Source organism: Cimex lectularius, unplaced genomic scaffold (assembly GCF_000648675.2).
Source record: "Cimex lectularius strain Harlan isolate CLEC.00 unplaced genomic scaffold, Clec_2.1 scaffold285, whole genome shotgun sequence".
Lineage (NCBI taxonomy): Eukaryota > Metazoa > Arthropoda > Insecta > Hemiptera > Cimicidae > Cimex > Cimex lectularius.
The window spans coordinates 41,271-61,208 of NW_019392999.1; the positions used below are offsets into that span (position 1 = coordinate 41,271).

The 19,938-nt window shown below is 35.9% G+C and overlaps 1 protein-coding gene across 7 annotated transcripts; it reads right to left on the reverse strand.

The window, feature by feature from the left end:
- Positions 1–1,193: 1,193 nt before the first annotated feature.
- On the reverse strand, positions 1,194–6,077 carry LOC106666556. Of its 7 annotated transcripts, XM_014393836.1 has the most exons (7): positions 5,537–5,756; positions 5,248–5,479; positions 3,634–3,749; positions 3,487–3,577; positions 2,790–3,043; positions 2,146–2,310; positions 1,194–1,562 (listed from the first exon to the last, which is right to left on the reverse strand). In XM_014393836.1, exons 1-6 carry the CDS (start codon positions 5,575–5,577, stop codon positions 2,163–2,165), a joined length of 882 nt encoding a protein of 293 aa, XP_014249322.1. In that variant the 5' UTR covers positions 5,578–5,756; the 3' UTR covers positions 1,194–1,562; positions 2,146–2,162. The 7 variants fall into 7 exon arrangements, with proteins under 7 accessions (XP_014249322.1, XP_014249321.1, XP_014249317.1 ...); XM_014393835.1 differs by lacking the exons at positions 2,146–2,310; positions 5,537–5,756 and adding an exon at positions 5,846–6,077 and having other exon boundaries at positions 3,487–3,559; XM_014393831.1 differs by lacking the exons at positions 2,146–2,310; positions 5,537–5,756 and adding an exon at positions 5,846–6,077.
- Between the last annotated feature and the right edge of the window lie 13,861 nt (positions 6,078–19,938).

Below are 19,938 nucleotides of genomic sequence, written 5' to 3' on the forward strand. Positions count from 1 at the left end.
TCGTGTACGGGGCAAGAAAATAAATATAATCATTTGCAAGTATTAGAAGGTTTGATTAATCGAATATTCAATTTTTGTACATGTTTTTTCACCACACTCATGAAATTACGATTAAGATGGCTTTCCTTTGACTGAATTTTTTAATCGACTCAATTATCTATGTAACAATATATTTCTTTTTTTTTTACAAAAAATAATTGGATGTTTCTATGTAAATACTCTGGTCGTTTTATAGGCGGATTTTATCTTTAGTTCTCGCAACCGTGAGAAAGAGGATGGTACAAAAGTAAATAGAAATACACCATTATGCATATTGCATAGGCAGAATTGAATATCCGTTAATTACATATTATAAATTTAATCAACGAAAAAATAATTGACACGCATGAATGTTAAAAGCGTTAATTAAATTGAGGTTGAACTTTTTTTAACTAGGAAGAAAGAATATCGCGGTGTTTTACTCTTACATGTCAAATGAATTTTTTTTTGTTCATTGAACGAAATAACGAAACAAATAGACATATTAGAAAAAGGATAGGAGAAAGATATAGAGAGACAGGAGATAGATATAGGTAGATATATAGATAGTGAGTAAGAGAGGGATACGTAGATAGATAGATACATAAATAAATAGATAGAATATATATNGACAGAAAGAGGTAGTGAGATAAAGAAAAAGAAAGTGAGAAATAAACCGCATATGTTCTAAGATTAATAAATTCATACATAGAATATGGGAAGGGCAATTGAAAAGAAGAGAGAAAGAGAGAGAGAGAGAGTGAGAGCGAGAGAGATTAGCTAGATAGATGGAGTCAGAGAGACAGACTAAGAAGTAGAGGGAGCAACATAAAGAGTGTGGAGAGAGACAGAGTGAGGGAGCAATAGAAAGAGAGAGGAGAGAGAGAGAGAGAGAGTGAGAGTGAGTGAGTGAGTGAAAGGGAGGGGAATATAAATTAATGTGTTATTATATTTGCAGTGATTTGGCTTATTTCTCTTTTACATCCAAGGACTTTAGAGAAAAATAGGAGTGAGAGGTTTTGTGAAATGCTACTCGTACTGTTTTTAGTTGAGCCAAATAGCTAAATATATATATATATATATATATATATGTATATATATATATATATATATACACCCAGGAGGTTTAAATGTAAATCAATTTCGTGTTCTAGAGTGGTGTCACTAAAACCTGCTTGGGCCATAATTTGTTTTATTTCCAAATATTTTACACTCTTTCGTCGGGAGCACAAGGGATAAAATTGTTTTTCTGAGGTTGAAATGCTGGTGAAAATCAATTCGAATTGAGATTGTCCAAAACCTCGAAGGCGTTGACCGCTTTGTGAACGGACTGGAGGGCTGTGGAGAACGCCGGCTCCCGTTCGGCCTTCGGCAATTCCATGGCGTACTGGAGCGTCTCCAGGGGGCCGCGGAGCTTCTGGCACTCGCGACGGTTCAGCAGCATTTTCTTCGTCCTCTTCATCGTCATCTCCAGCTCCCGGACCTCATCCTGCGAGAGGTCTGGCCGTCCCATCTCGTTTAGGATCCTCAGGGCGAAATGCAGTCTGGAAAATTGAAGTAAGTTTAGTACAAAGGGAAAAAAATTGTACCAAACACATTTTAAGTAAATAAGGTAAGTATTTTTTTGCTTTTTAGTCAACTTTTTCTATCAATTCTAGTTAATAAAACAACAGTGATGCTTATTATAACCAAGAGCTCAATTGATTCAATAATCTACTTCTATGAGTCAATGATATACTTTTATACAGAAAAACAATTATACTAAGAAACGAAATATCAATGAAGGCTCACTAAATGAAAATTACTTTACTGGGTCCGCCTATTCTCGCTTGTTTGCATTTCATTTTCAGTTAAGTAAGATGATTTTCTTTACGAATTATGTTAATTCATCTCTAAGAATTTTTGTCTAGTGAAACAAAATGAATAACAGGAACATATTTTACACAAAAAGCGAACAATACGAAGAATTTTTGTAATAATTAAAATTATTATTGGAGAGAATTTAGTTGAGATGTTATATAATTAGGGAAAGTTTAGTGACTGGTTAGGTTAGATTAGGTAGGGTTAGGTTTAGGTTGTGATTAGTTTTTTTAGTCATGATTTCAAATAGAATTTGGTTCCACTCACCGATCAAATCCGTTGTTTTAGATGAAGAGTAAAATGACCGAAAATGTTAAAAGGGTGTAGAAGTGCTCGGTCGCAGCATGGATAATTTTTGATAAACGGCTTCTGATCGAGTTTGAGAACACTTTTCGATTTATCAACGCCACCCGGGTCAGGAGTAGTGGTTTTCTGGGCAGTCAATGAAAAAAGAGAAAAAATCTGAATTAAAACCAAGAAGAATCGGAGAAAAAACAAATCTAGTGAATGAAGAAAGAGGTTTAAGAAGTTGAGAAACAGCGATTTTGGTCGGGTCGACCGTCCGCCTGTTCTCGCTGTTTTTAAGTCAGACGCGTCACGCTGAAATGATACGAGAATAGGCGGACCTGGGAACGACGGGCGATAGAAATGATGATTCTTCAAAAAATTTCAATTTCAGCCTAACCAAAAGTTATTAAAGCATGTACCAACCTATCAAACTTTTATGTACCTATAAGCCCTGATGATTGCATAAATGCAATGGAAAGGTTGTGAAACAATTGTAGATTTATTCAACCATACTTACACTCAAGGATAAATTAATATCAAAAGCAGTATTTTTTATGTTCTACCATTTTAGTATAAGGTACTGGGCATGTATTATTGTGTCTGGGAAAGAGAAAATTGCTTACGTGTCGAGGGTTCCGCACTCTTCACTCAGTTCCATTTCCATCCTCTTGCGATCCTCATCCGTTTCGTTTTCATACCACGATGATGTGAAATCCGACTTGTTTTCCTTGAATTTGTCCTGTTTCGATTCTTTGAGAGTTGTCTCTTCTTTCGGTGTCGGGGAGTCGCCTGCGTCTGCCGCTTTTCTCTTCGACTCAAACGCGTATTCGCGAGGGGTTGGGCTGAAAGACGTTACCTTCGCTTCTCCAGTTTCCATCTGAAAAAAAATAGTGTTTTTTTTTATTTCTGAAGGAGAAATCGACTTGAAAACGATCTTGCAGCCACCAGTTTGGGTCGTTTCAGAGATCAATATAACGAAATTTCAATTCACAGAATAATTTGTTATGGAAGAGGATTTGAAAAAAAATATAAAGATTTGGGTTAAATAATAAACGTGTCATTTCTCTCTCTGGTAGCCGACAAGATCTTCCATAACAAATTTATCTATGTTTTTTTAAAGCCAAAACTAACATTTTGTTTGTTCTCGTTGAAACGCCCATCCTATGTAGCTCCACGGTTTTGAATCAACAGTGCCGCGATAGCCGAGGAAATATGTGCAAAAATCGAAGAAATTCTGAAACTTAATTTTGAAAAAAATATTTACTAGCGATGATGCAGGCATCAACTTTACTAATTTTGCCATGCCCTTTAGTAAAATACCTTCGGCAGTCGAATCTGTTTCTGCGTGATGGCCAAGGCTTTCGTGAAACGCGGCAGGAGTTCACCGTCTTTCCTTCTGAAAAAAATCGAACTTAATCAGACAAATACGGTTTGACTTTTCTTGACGATAAGTTGAAAAATACACACTCGTCAAGGGTTTCCAGGTCTTTCTTGAGCGAGCTGAGCGTCATGTCTAACAGTTTAGTCGCAGACTTGACGTCTTGCCTCAATATCACGACAATGTCATGGACATTTTCACTTATCTGAAAGCAAAATCGAGGAAATAAGAAATTTAAAGGTTTGGTTTTCATACTAGGAAGGTAAAGTTGCTATGTAAACCACTCGGTCAAGAACTGGTAAATGTATTCCCATTGTAAATGTATTCATACAAAATGTATATCAGTTTTCCACATTACTGTCAACTCTATTCGTCGGCCTCAAGAGCTACAGAAGAAACTCCGTCACAAAAGTATCTATACTCTCTTGAATTGAAAAATGGCAAAAAGGAGGGAAAATTTAAAAGGTGGGGTTGAGATGGGAAGTTAGTGTCCGAGCGGATCGAAGTCACGATAGCTCAAGTGATAGAGTAGCGGCGTATCAAGCCGAAAGTCGTGGGTTCGAATCCCGCTCGTGACACTGACTTTTTATCTCAACTAAAAACCTTAATTAATTGAATGATATTAATTATTCAAGCGGACCACGAAAATTAGTGAATTATCTATATTGCTCATTCAACTGCCCAAAATGTCAAAGTTCAATAAGAGGTGTACAAAAAAAAATGGCATATTGGCTACACAAGGCAGTAACAAAACCTATGGCTCATTAATACGGTGAAAAAAAACTTAACAAAGAAAACCTTCCCAAAAATCAAACAGTGTGCAAAAATTGGCAAATCTATGCATCACGGGAACAATGTCAAAAACTCCATCCACTTAATTACAATTATACAGGGAGAAGCTAGAAAAAGCTCATGTATCTGTAGTATAAAAACATTTTTTAAAAATCCTAAACTTCGTTTTATCATCAATGATCGAGTTTGTGAGCGAATAGCGAGAACAAACGGACCCAGATCTTACCAGCACTTTATAGTTTTATTACGACGATGGTCAATTCTGGCAGTCAATTTTACTGTTTTAAATAGAACTAAGCATCTAATTGAAAAATCAAATTACGAGTGATAAAAGCCTGAAATTTCCAAATTGAGGAAATGATGTTTGGAAATTCCAATGTACGTACAAATTAAAATACCAAAATTTTTTTTTTTTTAATTCACTAATTTAAATTTAAACGACAATTAATTAAGGTTTTTCATCTCAACTAAAAACCTTAATTAATTGTAAAAATTTTTAAAATGTTATTGTTGTATAAAATTGTTCTTTGCAAATTTAAATTTACTCGTTTTAAAAGTTTATAAAGGTTTGGCAAAATGTTTAATGTAACGACGTACCACTTCAGGCTTAACTTGCTTGGTCTGGTTTATATCAACAGGAAAGAACATAACACTAACCTCTATTTATTGTGGCCAGAATAAGAACAACCCCAAGAGGACCTATAAACGATCTAAAGCTTTGATTCTATATACGGTGATATTGTTTTAATGCACTTAAAATTTATGATGGGGAAGGTTCGGGCATGACCTCTATAGGAGGGAGTCGTCTTGGCTTGACTTGGAGAAAATTGTTTTTTTTTAATAAGTGTGGTTTTGTTTTAGATGTTTTCTCGTCAGAGATGGATTTGCAAGTTTGAATGTAAGATAACAACCTTGGTAGGGTCATCTCCTAGGTCGAGTTCCCTCCTCGCCCTGAGTATCTTTGCTGCGAACTTGTTCTTCATCTGCCTCGGAAGTTGAGCCTCGGCGATGAGCTTGTCGGCCTGGTCGAGAAGCGACCTGACGCGTAGGTACCTCGCGGCGGCTTTTTCCTTAACCTTCTCGCGTTGCCGCTCGGCTTTAAAAGTCGCCAGGATGTCCCTCGATAGCGCCATGGTGCTGTTACTGGAAAAAGAAGTCAAAACTGTAGAATCCGATGAAGGCGGGCACTCCTCTACTTACTGTCCTCCGCAACCATGTAACAAGGGTGTCATGTGTGACATGTTCTGGTGTCTTATGAAGCCTGCGTAGTAACACGCAGTTCATAGTTTTGTCTGTGACTATTTCGTGTAAATGTGTGGTAACAGCTGTTTTGTCCCCGATTTCAACTTTTCAACACTTTGTAAATATTATTGAAAATCATGTCGGGCTATCTTTTAACACGTCTTTTTTATTTTCACAGTATTTTTACGGTCTTAACCTTATGGCACACGAAGAGCACGAGAGGTATTGCTTTGTGACGTAAGATGAAAATTTAATCATTTTGCTTACCTTCTTCGACTCGCGCTATTTCGCTTCTGTCCTGTACCCATTGTTCTTCCTCTGTCGCCCGTGGAGTGTATTCGTCGGCGATCAATTTTGACTGAGCTTTATACTGAAGAATTCGACTTAGGATTTTTTTTGGTTTATTAGCCGAAAAACCGGGTTAAGGGGACACTGAATAATTTTGATACGGTCTGCGATGCCAAACCTTCTCCATTATTTATTAGGAGGTTATAACAAAAAAAATTCATAGTCGTCCTTAAATCCTCTTGACCATCCCTCCATAGATGATCTTTGAGATTGTGATGGCACAGTGCTGAGAAGAAAAGCAGAGTGCTTATCCTTGGTATATCTTTAGGTGAAGAAAACACATAAATCAAGTGTAATTATTATAAAGAGGTTTCCATCTTCTACCATGATCCAAGTAAATCAAAATATAAATAAAATTGAGCGTTGATATAGGCTCAAAATTATCTACCACTAACACCCTACCAACTCCAGAAGCCGGCTACTTTAATTTAGCACTTGTTCGTTTGTAGCTCGGATTTATTTCCGAAGGATTAATTTATAACCGAAAAGGGATCTAGCAATGCAGTGGTAACATAATGTGAAAATGTCAAGGGCGGTGATGTCTCATTAGCATATTGATAGGATCTACCGGCTACTCGTCCGTTTCCCCCGCGTACACGACGTGGCACCGCGGGGTTTTTCGAAATTAAATTAGTTTCACTTCCGTTTGATGTAGGTCGGCAGATGGCCTCTGGCAAACAAAGGCAGACCGTGATTGATGGACGGTGAGGCGAAATCGTGTCGGGCCCCACGGTAGCACCAGATTCGAAACTGTTTTGACAAGAAAGCCATTACAACCGGGCACAGCCACAAACACCCTCCCCGGGCTTCTTGGGTGAATTTTAATGAGCGGCCTTAAATAGCCTATCACGATTTTACTTGATCAAACGTTGTTACTTATTCTAACCTGTCACTTGATATCATTAAGATTAATTCAACGTGTCCCTCCTACCAGCACTTCAATTTCAAGAACAAAACATGAAAAATAAAGGAGCTGTTTATAACGGTCAGGTCGAATTCATTATGACTAAAGCCAAATTGGTCATGTTATGTCAAATCAAAGAAAGTTCACTTTTATCGACAAAGTTTAAACATTAACAGTCTTTTTGTTTAACCATCTAAAAAAACATCGCTTTATTCACGACCCAAAACATGATTTAATATGCTTTTACTAACCTCAAGACGAATATATTCTTTCACTTTTCAATATTAGAATATCAACCAATTTTCACTCTCGAATAGTCTGGATCAAGGTATGGTCTTTAAGAGAAAAGCACATTCATTGGTTACTGCCAAGCTTTCGACCTATTTTAAGGTCATCATCAGCGCAAAACAATCTTAAATGTGTCTACAGATTGGCTTATTTAAGTTTTCTACAGGCTCCAATTTTCTTGAAGACCGACTCAGTCCTAACATTGCCAAGAACTGTAACAGTATTGCAACCTTATTGCACCATGATAGGTGCCTCATTATTCGGTCGAAAGGCTGGCAGTAACAACCGAATTTGATTTTTTCTTCAAGACCATACCTTGATCCAGAATGTTCGTGATATTCTTTCACGACTATCTTCTGTAATTTGGTCGCTACCAATCATTTTGGTTTGTCTTGACATCTTCGATGTTGGGTCTGAGATGGTCAGATAGTATATCCTTGCCTGAACGGGGTTAGGATAGATCGAAATTTTAGAAAATGGGAACGGATCAGCTCTTTGACACTAAGGTCATGAGGTCATCGTGGAAATTTAGGTTAGCCTTCTATGAATAAAGCAGCGGTTTAAAACGAATCAATCCTAAGAATGAGACTAGGCACAGAGAACTCACATGCTAGAACTATAACTGAACTAAATTGCTGCCTCGACACTGTAGACCGTGAGGGCATATGCTACTCAGAGCAGCAGAAACAAGACTGTTCAGATTATTGGGGGCCGCGGAATTTCAGGCACTCGGGCCGGTTCAGCAACATTTTCTTCATTTTCCCCAGATCCAGGTGATGATGGCTGCATACATTCAATGTAAAGGCTGTGAAAGAATTGTAGATTTATTCAACCAAACATACACTCAGACATAAATTAATCTCCAAAGTAGTATTTTTTAATGTTCAGTCCTAAGAAGGTTCTACCATTGTAATATAAGGTACTTGGGTTATCAATTTTATTATATCAAAGAGAAACTTTTTTTACGAAGAAGCAGAAACAGCGGGTCAACGTCTATTGAAGGTAAGGTAGCATGTTGAGTCCCACTTTTGGGAAAAATCCCAAGGGCTGAAAAGTTCACTCGAGGGTCCTTGACAAAGATTTGGAACCTGAAAAAAACATTAACTTAATGAAGATCTAGATAACAATGGACATTGCACAACAGATCTACTCTGATCGTAAGGTCCGAAAAGTGTGCGACTCCTTTTAATAATTTTTCTGAAGACTTTCGAAATTGTTTCGAGGGACTTCAATCCTCTCCGTTTGTCCAATAGTCGATGTTTTGTAGCATCGTGATATTTTTGATTTTATTTGCCATTGGCTTTAAGTCTTGTGTGGAGATTCCACGTCATTCTACAGTCTCAAGTCCAACTTGCGTTATCTCCACTATCTCCTTGATATCCAATCTTAATTTTGGTTTCATATCAACAGGCATCTTCAGATCTTTGCTTGAAGTTCGTCCCGAAGCTTGTCGTTAGTGTGGGATTTGTCAAACCTCTCCCTGGATGAACATATGTAGTAGTGGTAGATTCAGGTCGACTTCTAGGGTAGCCGTACTCATTAGCCCGGTGATGCCCAGGCGCTAAGCAGTACTGAGCTGTATTGTTTTCGTCCACCAAACCACTGATCCGTATGTTATCGCTTTGTAATAACTAGCACTAATAATGCTCCCTTGTGTATTTGTGCTTCCACACCACCTCTGCACCAATAACCATCAAACCTCGTATAAAATAAATAGAGGATAGAAACTGTTTGAGTTTCTTCTTCACTTCTTGGTTCTTGGTTGGTGATCTGAAAACCGTACTTGGTCGTTATTAGTCTGAAAGGTTGTAAATGAACTCTTTAACCAAAATTATAATCCATTTGACCAAGACTTACGACGACCAGAGATATAATGGGCGGGTCGTGCCACGGGACTCAATTAAGTTCGCGTAATCGACCCCATTCTCGGATTTACAGGATGCACGCCGGCAGTTTTATTCCGAATATAATAGAACGACAATCGTTTAAAAATCAAAGCGGAGTAATATTGTTTAAGAACTAAACTGAACAACGTTGAACAGTCTTTTTTTTTATCAGTGTGTCCATCTTCTGTTGTTTTGGTCCGATAGATGCGTTTTTTACTAATAATTTTCTTTGAAATCTGCTGAGATGGCGAGACGAGGAATCTATCAGACGAAAACAGACAGGTTAGGCTAAAGAAATTAGCTCTTAATAATTATTCAAATTTAACTGGGAAAATTTTTGGGTTGCCCTGAAAATAATGCAGGTTTTCATTTTTTCTTTTAGTTAACCCTCTATATAATAAACGGTTTACGTTTTATTCTTTTGTACGACTGTCAACATTTTTTAATCCTCTTCCGAACGAAAATGTTTTTTATCTCAGTAGAATTTCGTTACTTGGGAATAATTCAGGAATAATTTCGTTTTACGAGTTTTAAACTCGGTCGGAAGGGTGACCAAACGGCCAGAAACTTTAATGAAGTCTGGGCCGATGGCAGTATAAGTGAGAGCACGGTTCAGAGAGGTTTTGAAAAATCGAGGGGGAGACTTTAGCCTTGAAGACAAAGAAAGTCGTGGAAGGATTTCATCCCTAGATGATCATTTTCTGCGAGCTTTGGTCGCAGAAAATCCTAGAACTTTGGTAAGGTACTGTTCGTAAACTTGCAAAGAATCTTTCAGTCAAGAAATTGACCGTCGCTGACCATCTTAAGGAAATTGGAAAGGTGAAAAAGCTTGAAAGTTGGATTCCACATGCATCAAACAACCGCACAAAAAAAACAAACAATCATCGTTATGATGTTTGCCACTCTTTTGGCGAAACAGAAACCCTTTTGTTGAATTGTTACGTGTGATGAAGACTGGATTCTCTGACATGACAGACTCCTGCACAGTGGCTCGGCAAAGGAGAAGCAGCACCATATATTTCAAAGCTGCCAACTCATCAAAAAATTGTGATGGTGACTCTTTGGTGAGGCTCATTTGGGCTGAATAACTACGGATTCTTGAACCCTGGCGAAACAATCAATGCCGAAATATATTCAAATTGAAGCAATGCTCTAAAAATTGACATTATTAAAGCCATCTTTGGTCAATCGGAAAAGGTCGATTTTGTTACTCGGCAAACGAAAACTTAGATCTTGGTTATAAGTCCATTCCTTTCAATTAATTAATATTTTTAGGTAATGTTTTGGTTTGGGGGGGAGCCGAAGGCCGTGGGTTCGAATCCCGCTCGTGGCACTGACTTTTTCATTGTGTGCCTTACATAAAAATAATTTAAACGAATTTTTTTGTTTAAGAAGAAGAAGAAAGTTTTCCTCACCCTCCTTATTCTCTAGACCTCTCGCCTACCGACTATCATTTTCATTAAATTCTTTTCAACTAATTAATCTTTAAGTAAGGTATTGGTCGAGATAAAGAAGTCAGGGCCACGAGCGGGATTCGAAAAACGGCAAAAAGGAGAGAAAAATTCAAAAAGGTGAGGTTGAGATGGGAAGTTGGTGTCCGTGCTGAAGTTGAAATAAAAAAGCCAGTGTCACGAGCGGGATTCGAACCCACGACCTTCGGCCTAATTCGCCGCTGCTCTATCACTTGTGCTGTCGTGACTTCGATCCGCTCAGAGACCAACTTCCCATCTCAACCCACCTTTCGAATTTTTCATCCTTTTTGCCTAATAATTATAATACCAAAGCATCAACAATGGATATATTTCACTGATTGATTGAAACGCCGAACACGCCGGGGATTGGTACAACCACAGTTTCGGATTTTTCCTGAGATGGGAACGATTTTTTTTTTGGTCAAAGAAATTTTCGGACTTGAGCTATCAACTTGGATTCCCCCTTCCTCAAATATTCAGTTTTGTCGATTTCTCATCTTTTTTTATTTTTATTTTTTTATTAATGAGTGTTCTTTATTTCTTGTTAAAAAATGTGCTGAAGCCTCCATTCCTTTTTTTTTAATTTTAAATTAAAGTCCTTTTTTTATAATTATTCAGAAATCGTGAGATGCGTTCTGGTGTGATGTAGGTTTCAGAAAAACATTTTCTTTATCGAGATCATCTTCAGGTCCTGGGATTTACCTTTTTTATAATGGCAATCAAAAAGCTTAATTTTTTCTCAATTTTTCTATAATTTTCTAATTGCCACTATTTTTCGGATGGGAAAAATCCATCAAAAATTAAGTCTTAATTTTGTTTTGTTTTTGTCATTAACAGTGTCTTACCTAAAAATTAATCAATGCGTATGGCTATATATAATCCACCACACGTATGAATGATCCTCCTATTTGTATGAATGTATTTATTTGCGTGAATGCCGAAGTATGCATGGGTGTGGCTGTGACGGAATATCAAGTACCCACAGGCCCATCAAATTAGTATAGATATGTTATATATTTGTAGTATGATGTGGGGCCATTGGCATTTCGTTGGTACTATACTTCCGAAGTGTAGTGGCTTGTCCAGAATGAATGTATTTATTAGCGTGAGAGGTGTTGCGTGAAAGGACGTGGCTGTCGAGGAATATCGAGTACTCCACAGGCCCGTCAAACAATTTAGATTATGATAGGTTAATGTGTAAGTGGAACTTGTAAATACAGTTTGAACGTATTTATTAGTGTGAAAGACAGGGGGCCGCAAGATCACGATAATCTTCCGATCTCCAATTTAGTTGTAGTATAGGTTAGTAAATTAGAATGAATGTGAATTATGAAAATGTGTAAATACTATATCTATGTATTTTAATTTATCACGTATGGGAGGGTAACAACAAACAAGATAACGAATCCCCTATTAAGTGAATTAGGTGTGTCATTAGGTGTTCAAAAAAAAAAAAAAAAAAAAAAAGTGTCATATAATAAGGACTCAAAATTCAATTCGCAGGAGGAAGACAAGATGCCATCACGTTGGGAGAACTGTATTGGAAATAATGGAGGGTATTTTAATTAATAAAAATTCTTTTAAATCATTTATTTAATCGATTTTATTTTATAAAACGATAAAACCAAATATTTTTGTGAACCAAATACCATATCTAATTCCCAGTTAGCAACTCATTTTCCAGGCGTCAGGTCGTTTACCATTTCTGTTGGTAAGATGTGTTATGACGTCGGCTTGTTTTTACGAACTTTTCTCATCTATATTATAAAAGACGTTGTGGGAAAATAGAGAACAGGCGTTGCAAGTTGTTATGAAACAAATCGTCCTCTGTTTGTCGAAGAACCCTTTTTGGTGCCGTCCTAGTACAAAAGCTCCGTCCAGGTATCCAGGCTAGGGTCGCCTGTGAGATGTTGTTCTGAAACATTCGGCCGGGATTCGTGTTTAATATGGCGTGGTCCGGCCGTGGGAAGGGAGATTAATTTGCGGCCTAAGACTGTTTTGATAAAATCTCCGTCTCTGTGTTGCCTTTGAGCGGTTTGACGAAGCGTATTGAACTCAGGAGACAGCCGGCTCGGCCTCAAAGACGATCCTCCAGGCACGCAAAAACGAGCCTACAAATAATTATAAAAATACAAGTACAACAACAGTGTTGAAATTCAAAAATCCAAACGGGAAAAACTTTATCTCTACATTATATATAATAATAATAATAATAATAAAGCATTTATGAAATCAAAAACACTTAACAAACATGTAGTATTCGTTTGGGTTCCGAGTCGGCATTTCTGGAAATGAAAAAGCTGATCAACAGGCAAGGAACGCTGCAAACCATCCACAAAGAACAGATCAATTTTCTCTCTGCCCAGATGATATAATCGTTTATGTCAAAAACATTATCAAACGATAGTGCGCGGCAAGATGGAACTGAGGAACTTGGGAGAAAAGAATGTGTGATTCTCTCTAGATTGCGAATAGGTCACATCAGGCTAACCCATAATAGGCTTTTAATAGGCCAACTTGTGCTCGATGCGAAGTGGAGAACGTATCATTCTGACTGTAAAACATTTTTGTCGACTGTCGCACTTTGCAATCCTTTAGACACCTTTCGAGTGATTTAAAGGAGTTACTGGGTCCCCAGAGTTTCTTTCGTAGAACACTTTTCAGTTTTCTCAAATTTATTGGAATTTATAATGAGATTTAGTCCTTTTCCCAATTTGTTATACCATTGAATGTTTGTTTGCTAATGTTTGAGAGTTATGCGTGCAAGATTTCTATTTTTTTCAGGAATTTTTGTGTCTGCCAGAACGGAAAAATAAAATAGAAGAAAATACAAATTGCGGGGTAATAAACTGCCATGCCTAAAATCGCAAAAAAAAGGATTAATTTATTTATCATATTTTAATGGAAGAATAAAATGATAACGATGAACCTATACTCATGCTGAGACTGTTGCTAGTCTGACTCCATTATTATTATTATTAAATTCACTAGTTTTCATGGTCCGCCTTTCCAAATAATATCTTTCAATTAATTAAGGTTTTTAGTTGAGATAAAAAAGTCAGTATCACGAGCTGGATTCGAACCCACGACCTTCGGCTTGATACGCCGCTACTCTACCACTTGAGCTATCGTGACTTCGATCAACTCAAACACTAACTTCCCATCTCAGCCCCACCTTTTGATTGGTTTAAAATTTAAAAGTTGGGGTTGAGTTGGGAAGTTAGTGTCCGAGTGGATCGAGGTCACGATAGCTCAAGTGGTAGAGTAGCTGCGTATCTAGCCGAAGGTCGTGGGTTCGAATCCAGTTCGTGGCACTGACTTTTTTTATCCCTACCAATATTTCAAAATTCATTAATTGCTAAGATAGAAGATTTGGATGTTAGGTCGTGAAATGACCGTAGCCGTTAAAACGCACTTGAAAATTATATATATATATAATATTGAATTTGAATTTGAAATTTATTTTTATTTACAAAATATTTACAGTATTTACAAAGAAATTAAAAGACTGGCTTCAGGTTTCTTGCCTATATACCTGAACTGAAGTAAAAAAAGAACTAATTTAAACATATCTCAATATTAACACAGTGGGGGAAAAAAGCCTTTACGTTATATAGTTAATTTACAGCAAAATGTGCTTCACTCTTTTGTACTTATATTTTTTGTAAAGTTTCTGCAAGGAGGCAGCCTCTTAGTTAACAATATTTCTAATATTAGTGTATTCACTAAGTTCACAAGCTTTGCAAAATCTTGATGTTATACTGTGGACTTGTGTAGACTAGCCACCTCCAATACTGAATGCATGTAGTCTATTGGCGTCCACCTGTAAAAGGAACCAATCAGTCTCAAGCATTTGTTCTGCACAACCTGCAACTTCCTGTAGTTGCTGATACATGTATTAGACCAGACAGGAGCCGCACACAACAGCATGGGTCGAATATACAAATAATAAATTAACTTTTTATTAAATATACTCAGATCAGAGTGTCTATTTAATAACGGAAATAGATTGCACATCAGAGCCACCCCTCTATCGCATACCGTGTTGATGTGCTTGGTGAACGTGAGCTTTGGGTCCAGCATCAAACCGAGATACTTCACTTCTTTTTTCCATGGAATACACCTTCCATTTACTGTCACAAAACAATCAACATTAGGCCTTCTGCGAGTGAACAGAACCTTTGTTTTTGACTCATTGTAAAAGTAATTAAATGTTTTCTCAATAAATTCACTAATTTCGTGGTCCGCTTGACCAATTAATATATCACAATTAATTAAGGTTTTTAGTTGAGATAAAAAACTCAATGGGACGAGCGGGATTGGAACCTACGATCTTCGGCTTGATACGCTGCTGCTCTACCACTTGAGCTATCGTGACCTCGATCCACTCGGACACCAACTTTCCATCTCAACCCCACCTTTTGAATTTTCCCTCCTTTTTGCCATTTTTCAAATGTGGTGTAATCGGATTGGATTCTCGACGACAAATGAAACGGCCACGGAGAGCTTTAGTGAAGTGTACTTCATTTTAAATTATTAAATTCACTAATTTCGTGGTCCGCTTAACCAATTAATATATCACAATTAATTAACGTTTTTAGTTGAGAAAAAGATTTTTTTTTCGTTTTTTTTCTCAAACTCTCATTTTAAACTTATTAAATTCGCTTCCGAGTGGATCGAGGTCACGATTGCTCAAGTGGTAGAGCAACGGCATATCTAGCCGAAGATCGTGGGTTCGAATCCCGCTCGTGCCATTGACTTTTTTTCTCAACTAAAAACCTTTTATATATATATAAAATGTGTAATTTTAAAGAAAATACACAATCTTATTAGGCGTTTGGGGTATGAAATAATAAGCCAAATTGTATTGCTCTGTAAAAATACAAAAGTAATTTATTACTAGGAACAAATAAAAGTTAGTAAATAAAAGTTTTATAATACAAATTTACGTGTAAAACTACAAAAGAAACGACAATTAGAGCTATTATTTATATTAGATTTTCAACACTTCAACAATGCACTCCTAACTTGTTTTCTACTCTACAGGTTAACCTCCCTCTTAACAATCGAGTCGAGCTAGTACGCGGCAAATTTCAAAATTAATTTAAACAAATATAAATGTCCTTAAAAGAAGTATGACGTTAACATGTAACGTCGACTTTCTTTTAGATCTATCCATTGGGATACGTTTGAGGTTTTTTTGAGAATTTTTCTATGACCAATTTTTCGGACAACGTTTTTATGTTAGGACTTTTAGAAATATCTTTCTTTTGTTCTGAAAAACTTTCCAGGATTCTTGTTAACGCTTCTTCTGAGATTCCAGCAACAGAAGCCTCTTGATTTATTGGTATTGTTGGTGTAATCTCCTCTAATATAAAATCCATAAACTGCATATTCCCATCTGCATCTACGTAAACATTACTTATCTCTTTTGTTAATGAAATCCATACCTGTCTCTTATCGTGTCTTCTTTGTAGAGTACTTTTTACTTTTTGGTAAGTTTGCGTTTCCGTAATCGCCTTATGCATTTTCACAGGTTGAAGTTTGTCTGGAGCGAGAAAGGTCCGCCCGTCGACTGTCGTAATCGAGGATAAACAAATTTCATTTGTTTTTGAGTCATTTCCAGCTTTTACTACAAACTCAAATCTTAATTTTTCCATCTTCTTGCAAAATTGTCGTCTTACAATGTGTAATTTAAAGAAAATACACAATCTTATTAGGCGTTTGGGGTATGAAATAATAAGCCAAATTGTGTTGCTCTGTAAAAATACAAAAGAAACGACAATTAGAGCTATTATTTATATTAGATTTTCAACACTTCAACAATGCACTACTAACTTGTTTTCTACTCTACAGGTTACTCTCCCTCTTAACAATCGAGTCTTGGTAGTGCGCGGCAAATTTCAAAATTAGATTCACTATTTTCGTGGTCCGCTTGAGCAATTAATACTTTACAATTAATTAATGGCGAAAGGAGGGAAAACTCATAAGGTGAGGTTGTGATGGGGGGTTGATGTCCGAGTGGATCGAGGTCACGATAGCTCAAGTGGTAGAGCAACGGCGTATCTAGCCGAAGGTCGTCGGTTCGAATCCCTCTCGTGCCATTAACTTTTTTTCATCTCAATTAAAAAAACCTTAATTAATTTCAAAATTAATTTAAACAAATATAAATGTGCTTAAAAGAAGTATGACGTTAACTTGTAACGTCGACTTTCTTTTACATCTCCCCTCTCCATTTGATTTTTTTTTTTTTTACCTTGCATCTAATTTTATTAACTAGTGTTTGGTTAAGCCTTTCATTCAGACCATTCGAGAACGGTGCATTTACTGCAGTAAATATAATGGTTAAATTCTCCTTCTCTAAAAAGGTTTTAAAGCCTTTGGAATTTATATTTGGTATTGATCTGATAGAATCATACTGATTCTATTGCCCTGCATCGTAACTTTTTGTACTAGTTTTATAAAATCGCTCGAACTTTGGGTTTTCGAAGTCAAAATATAGGCATACCTCGTGAAATGATCTACCAGAAGGTGCAAATATGTTTTTGTAAAACGAGAGCAGCCGAATTCACCAATAGTGTCTATGGATGTAATTTCGAAAGGGTAAGTAGCAGGACCCAAGTGAGGCATTAGTCCAAATTTCTACTTCCCTCTAGATTTGTTTTTTATGCAGGTTTCACAGTTTTCACATATCGTTTTAATATTATGCGTTAAGTTTTTTGCCGTATAGAATGGTTTAATTTTATTTTGCATTTGTTTTATTCCTAGATGACAGTAAAGGTAATGTATATTTTCTATAAATTTCTTACTAAATCCTCTGACAATAAAATCTTATCTTTTTTTCCCATCTTTTTATAGTAAATTTTATCTTGTAAGTTCAATCTGATTTTATTATGCTTTATATCTTCATTTGTTTCTTGATGTTGTTGGATATCTTATAATTTTATTAAATTAACAATTTTTAAACCTTCATCCTGATTTTCATATGGTTCTAACACTGGATTTCTACTCAAACACTGCTTCGATGTTATATTTTCCTGGAGAGTATATAACTTCGAAATCAAATTGAGATAGATAATACGTTAAGTCTCCTAGCTCTTCATCTGTTCTAGACTTTATATTCATTTTTTCTAGGGGTTTATGATCAGAGAAAACTATGAATCTTTTCCCCATGAGCCAATGCTGCCAATATTTTACTGCCTCTTTTATTGCTAGACACTCCAAGTATATAGCTTTCTTCCTCTTCTGAGTGTCATTCAATTTTTTTGAAAAATACGCGCAAGGTTTTTCTTCTCCATTTTTCTGTTTTTGTGGTTGTTTCAGCTCCTATGCCTTGTATACTAGCATCTGTGTAAGTATGTATTGGTAGGTCTGGATCAAAGATTGTTAAAATCGGTGTTGAGCAAAGCAATCTTTTTATTGTTTCAAAAGATTCTTGACATTTTTCTGATCAAATAAATTTCTGTCCTTTTCTCGACAAATTATGTAATGGATCTAATATAATTGACATATTTGGTACATATTTTTCATAAAAATTTATCTTCCCTAATAACTGACGCACATTCTTTTGTGTTTTTGGAGTTGGGAAATCTTTTATAGCAATTAAATTATCCTTCAACGGACTAACTGTATTATTTTGATTATATGGCCTAAATACTTAACCGAGTCTCGTGCGAAGTTACACTTGGAAAATTTCAATCTAAAGCCTTCCTTCAAATGGCTTCCAGTAATAATGATAAGTGATCATTGTGTTCTGTGAATGTTTTAGAAAAAAATAAAATGTCAACTATGTAATTCACAGAGATTGAGTCTATTGCACGGAACTAGGAAACTAGGAAGGTAGAAAAGCCAGAAGGCTGCACTGCCTGGGGAGCATCCTGCTTCCAAGTTGCCTAGGTTGAATTTTTTTTCATACCAAAATTACAGTGATAAATAGTGATTGTCGTACGTTTCACTAAAGAAAAGTTGGCCTGATATTGTTTAGCAGAGTGTGAATACACAAAAAAACTAGCCATTATTTAAATAAAAGTAAGACACACTATACACCTTTCTTAAAAGTCTAAATAATCCATTATGTTTAGTGGTCTAATTGACCAATTAATTACTTCTTTTTATTAATTATTCATTTGACGTAAGGTCTTAGTTGAAATGAAAAGTTTAAATAATCTCTAGTTAGGAAACAAAAGGTGGTACAATGGATATACACAAAGGTGTGAAAGTTTTAACCAACTAAGGAAAATGTTTTGTAAATTCGACGAAACCACCATTAATATCCCAGATAGCCACAAGCCTTTTAGAAAGCAAATAGATTTACTAGATTATTTATACAAATATTTTCCTTAAATCCCTAGCCACGTAAACAACGTTCGCTAAAACCGTTGCACGTTTAAGAAAAATAAGCAACGCGCTAAATAGCCTTGTATTACATAAAATGTTATTTCAATTTGTTTTATAAGTGTCTTGCTAAGCTTTTCGAATTTTTAAATATAGTTTTATAATATAGTCTTTACGCACAGAATGAAACTACTTTAATGATATTGCAAACTTTAGAAATGAGTTAAAATTTTTTGCAAGCTTACGATGAACTTGCAACTAGCGATCCTTTACGCTATTTGAAGTCAGTCTTTTAAAAAATATTCTTTGTGAAAAACTACCTTAAAACTAAAATACTAAACTAAAATACCGTCTATCAACCTACTGCTAAAATTCAATGGCGTAAATTGGGCAGCAATGGGAAAAAATTCGAGCTCGATGGGAAAATCGTTTCTCCTGAAAAGATGTATCTGTTTCTTTTCGGTACGTTTTTCTGCAAAAACTTTTCGTCATATTGAAATATTTTTTTATAATTTACAGGACAAACATGGCCGAACAATTATAGTGACATATCGAAGAAATGAGTGTTTTTGTATAGCAAAAAGTGAAGAAATTTGGCATAAATTTAGGTTCTTAGCAAAAATAACAACTATTTAACAAAAAACATAGAAACAAAGAATAGGATATTAACTGAAATGAAAGAATAAATATTGGTCCTAATATACCGAATAAAATTAGAGAAAATGGTGCCAAAATATGGCAATTTATTTTGCCATCTCAACGACTAAATGACTTAAAAAATTTCTGACAATTAAAAGCATTCAATAAATTAAAGACCATAAAATTTTCGTTAACACATACCCGTGAACAAAAATGCGTATAAAAATTAAAATCCATCAAATAAAAGTGGAATTAAACTAACCAAAAAGTCGAAAAACCAGTGGTTCGTCCAAAAAACATTCGCTACTCCTTAAAATTGCTGGCAGACATATTCGTGCAAATGTAAGTAAAAAATAAATGCATATCATAATTAAAATCATTGAGAGAAGTGAAAATAAAAGGACCAAAATGCTTAAATACCAGCTATAATTATGAAAAACGGGCGAGTCTCGGTGAAAATTTTAGGTTTAATGCACCAGAATACACTTC

What these genes read in the sequence shown, in the direction of transcription:
- LOC106666556 (XM_014393831.1), bottom strand. Translation starts at nt 5,886, where the DNA reads ATGGGTACAGGACAGAAGCGAAATAGCGCGAGTCGAAGAAG. An exon ending in AACAGATTCGACTGCCGAAG is followed by an intron (nt 3,044 to 3,486) that starts GTATTTTACTAA and finishes ATTTTTTTTCAG; the next exon opens with ATGGAAACTGGAGAAGCGAA. An exon ending in GAGTGCGGAACCCTCGACAC is followed by an intron (nt 1,563 to 2,789) that starts GTAAGCAATTTT and finishes TCAATTTTCCAG; the next exon opens with ACTGCATTTCGCCCTGAGGA.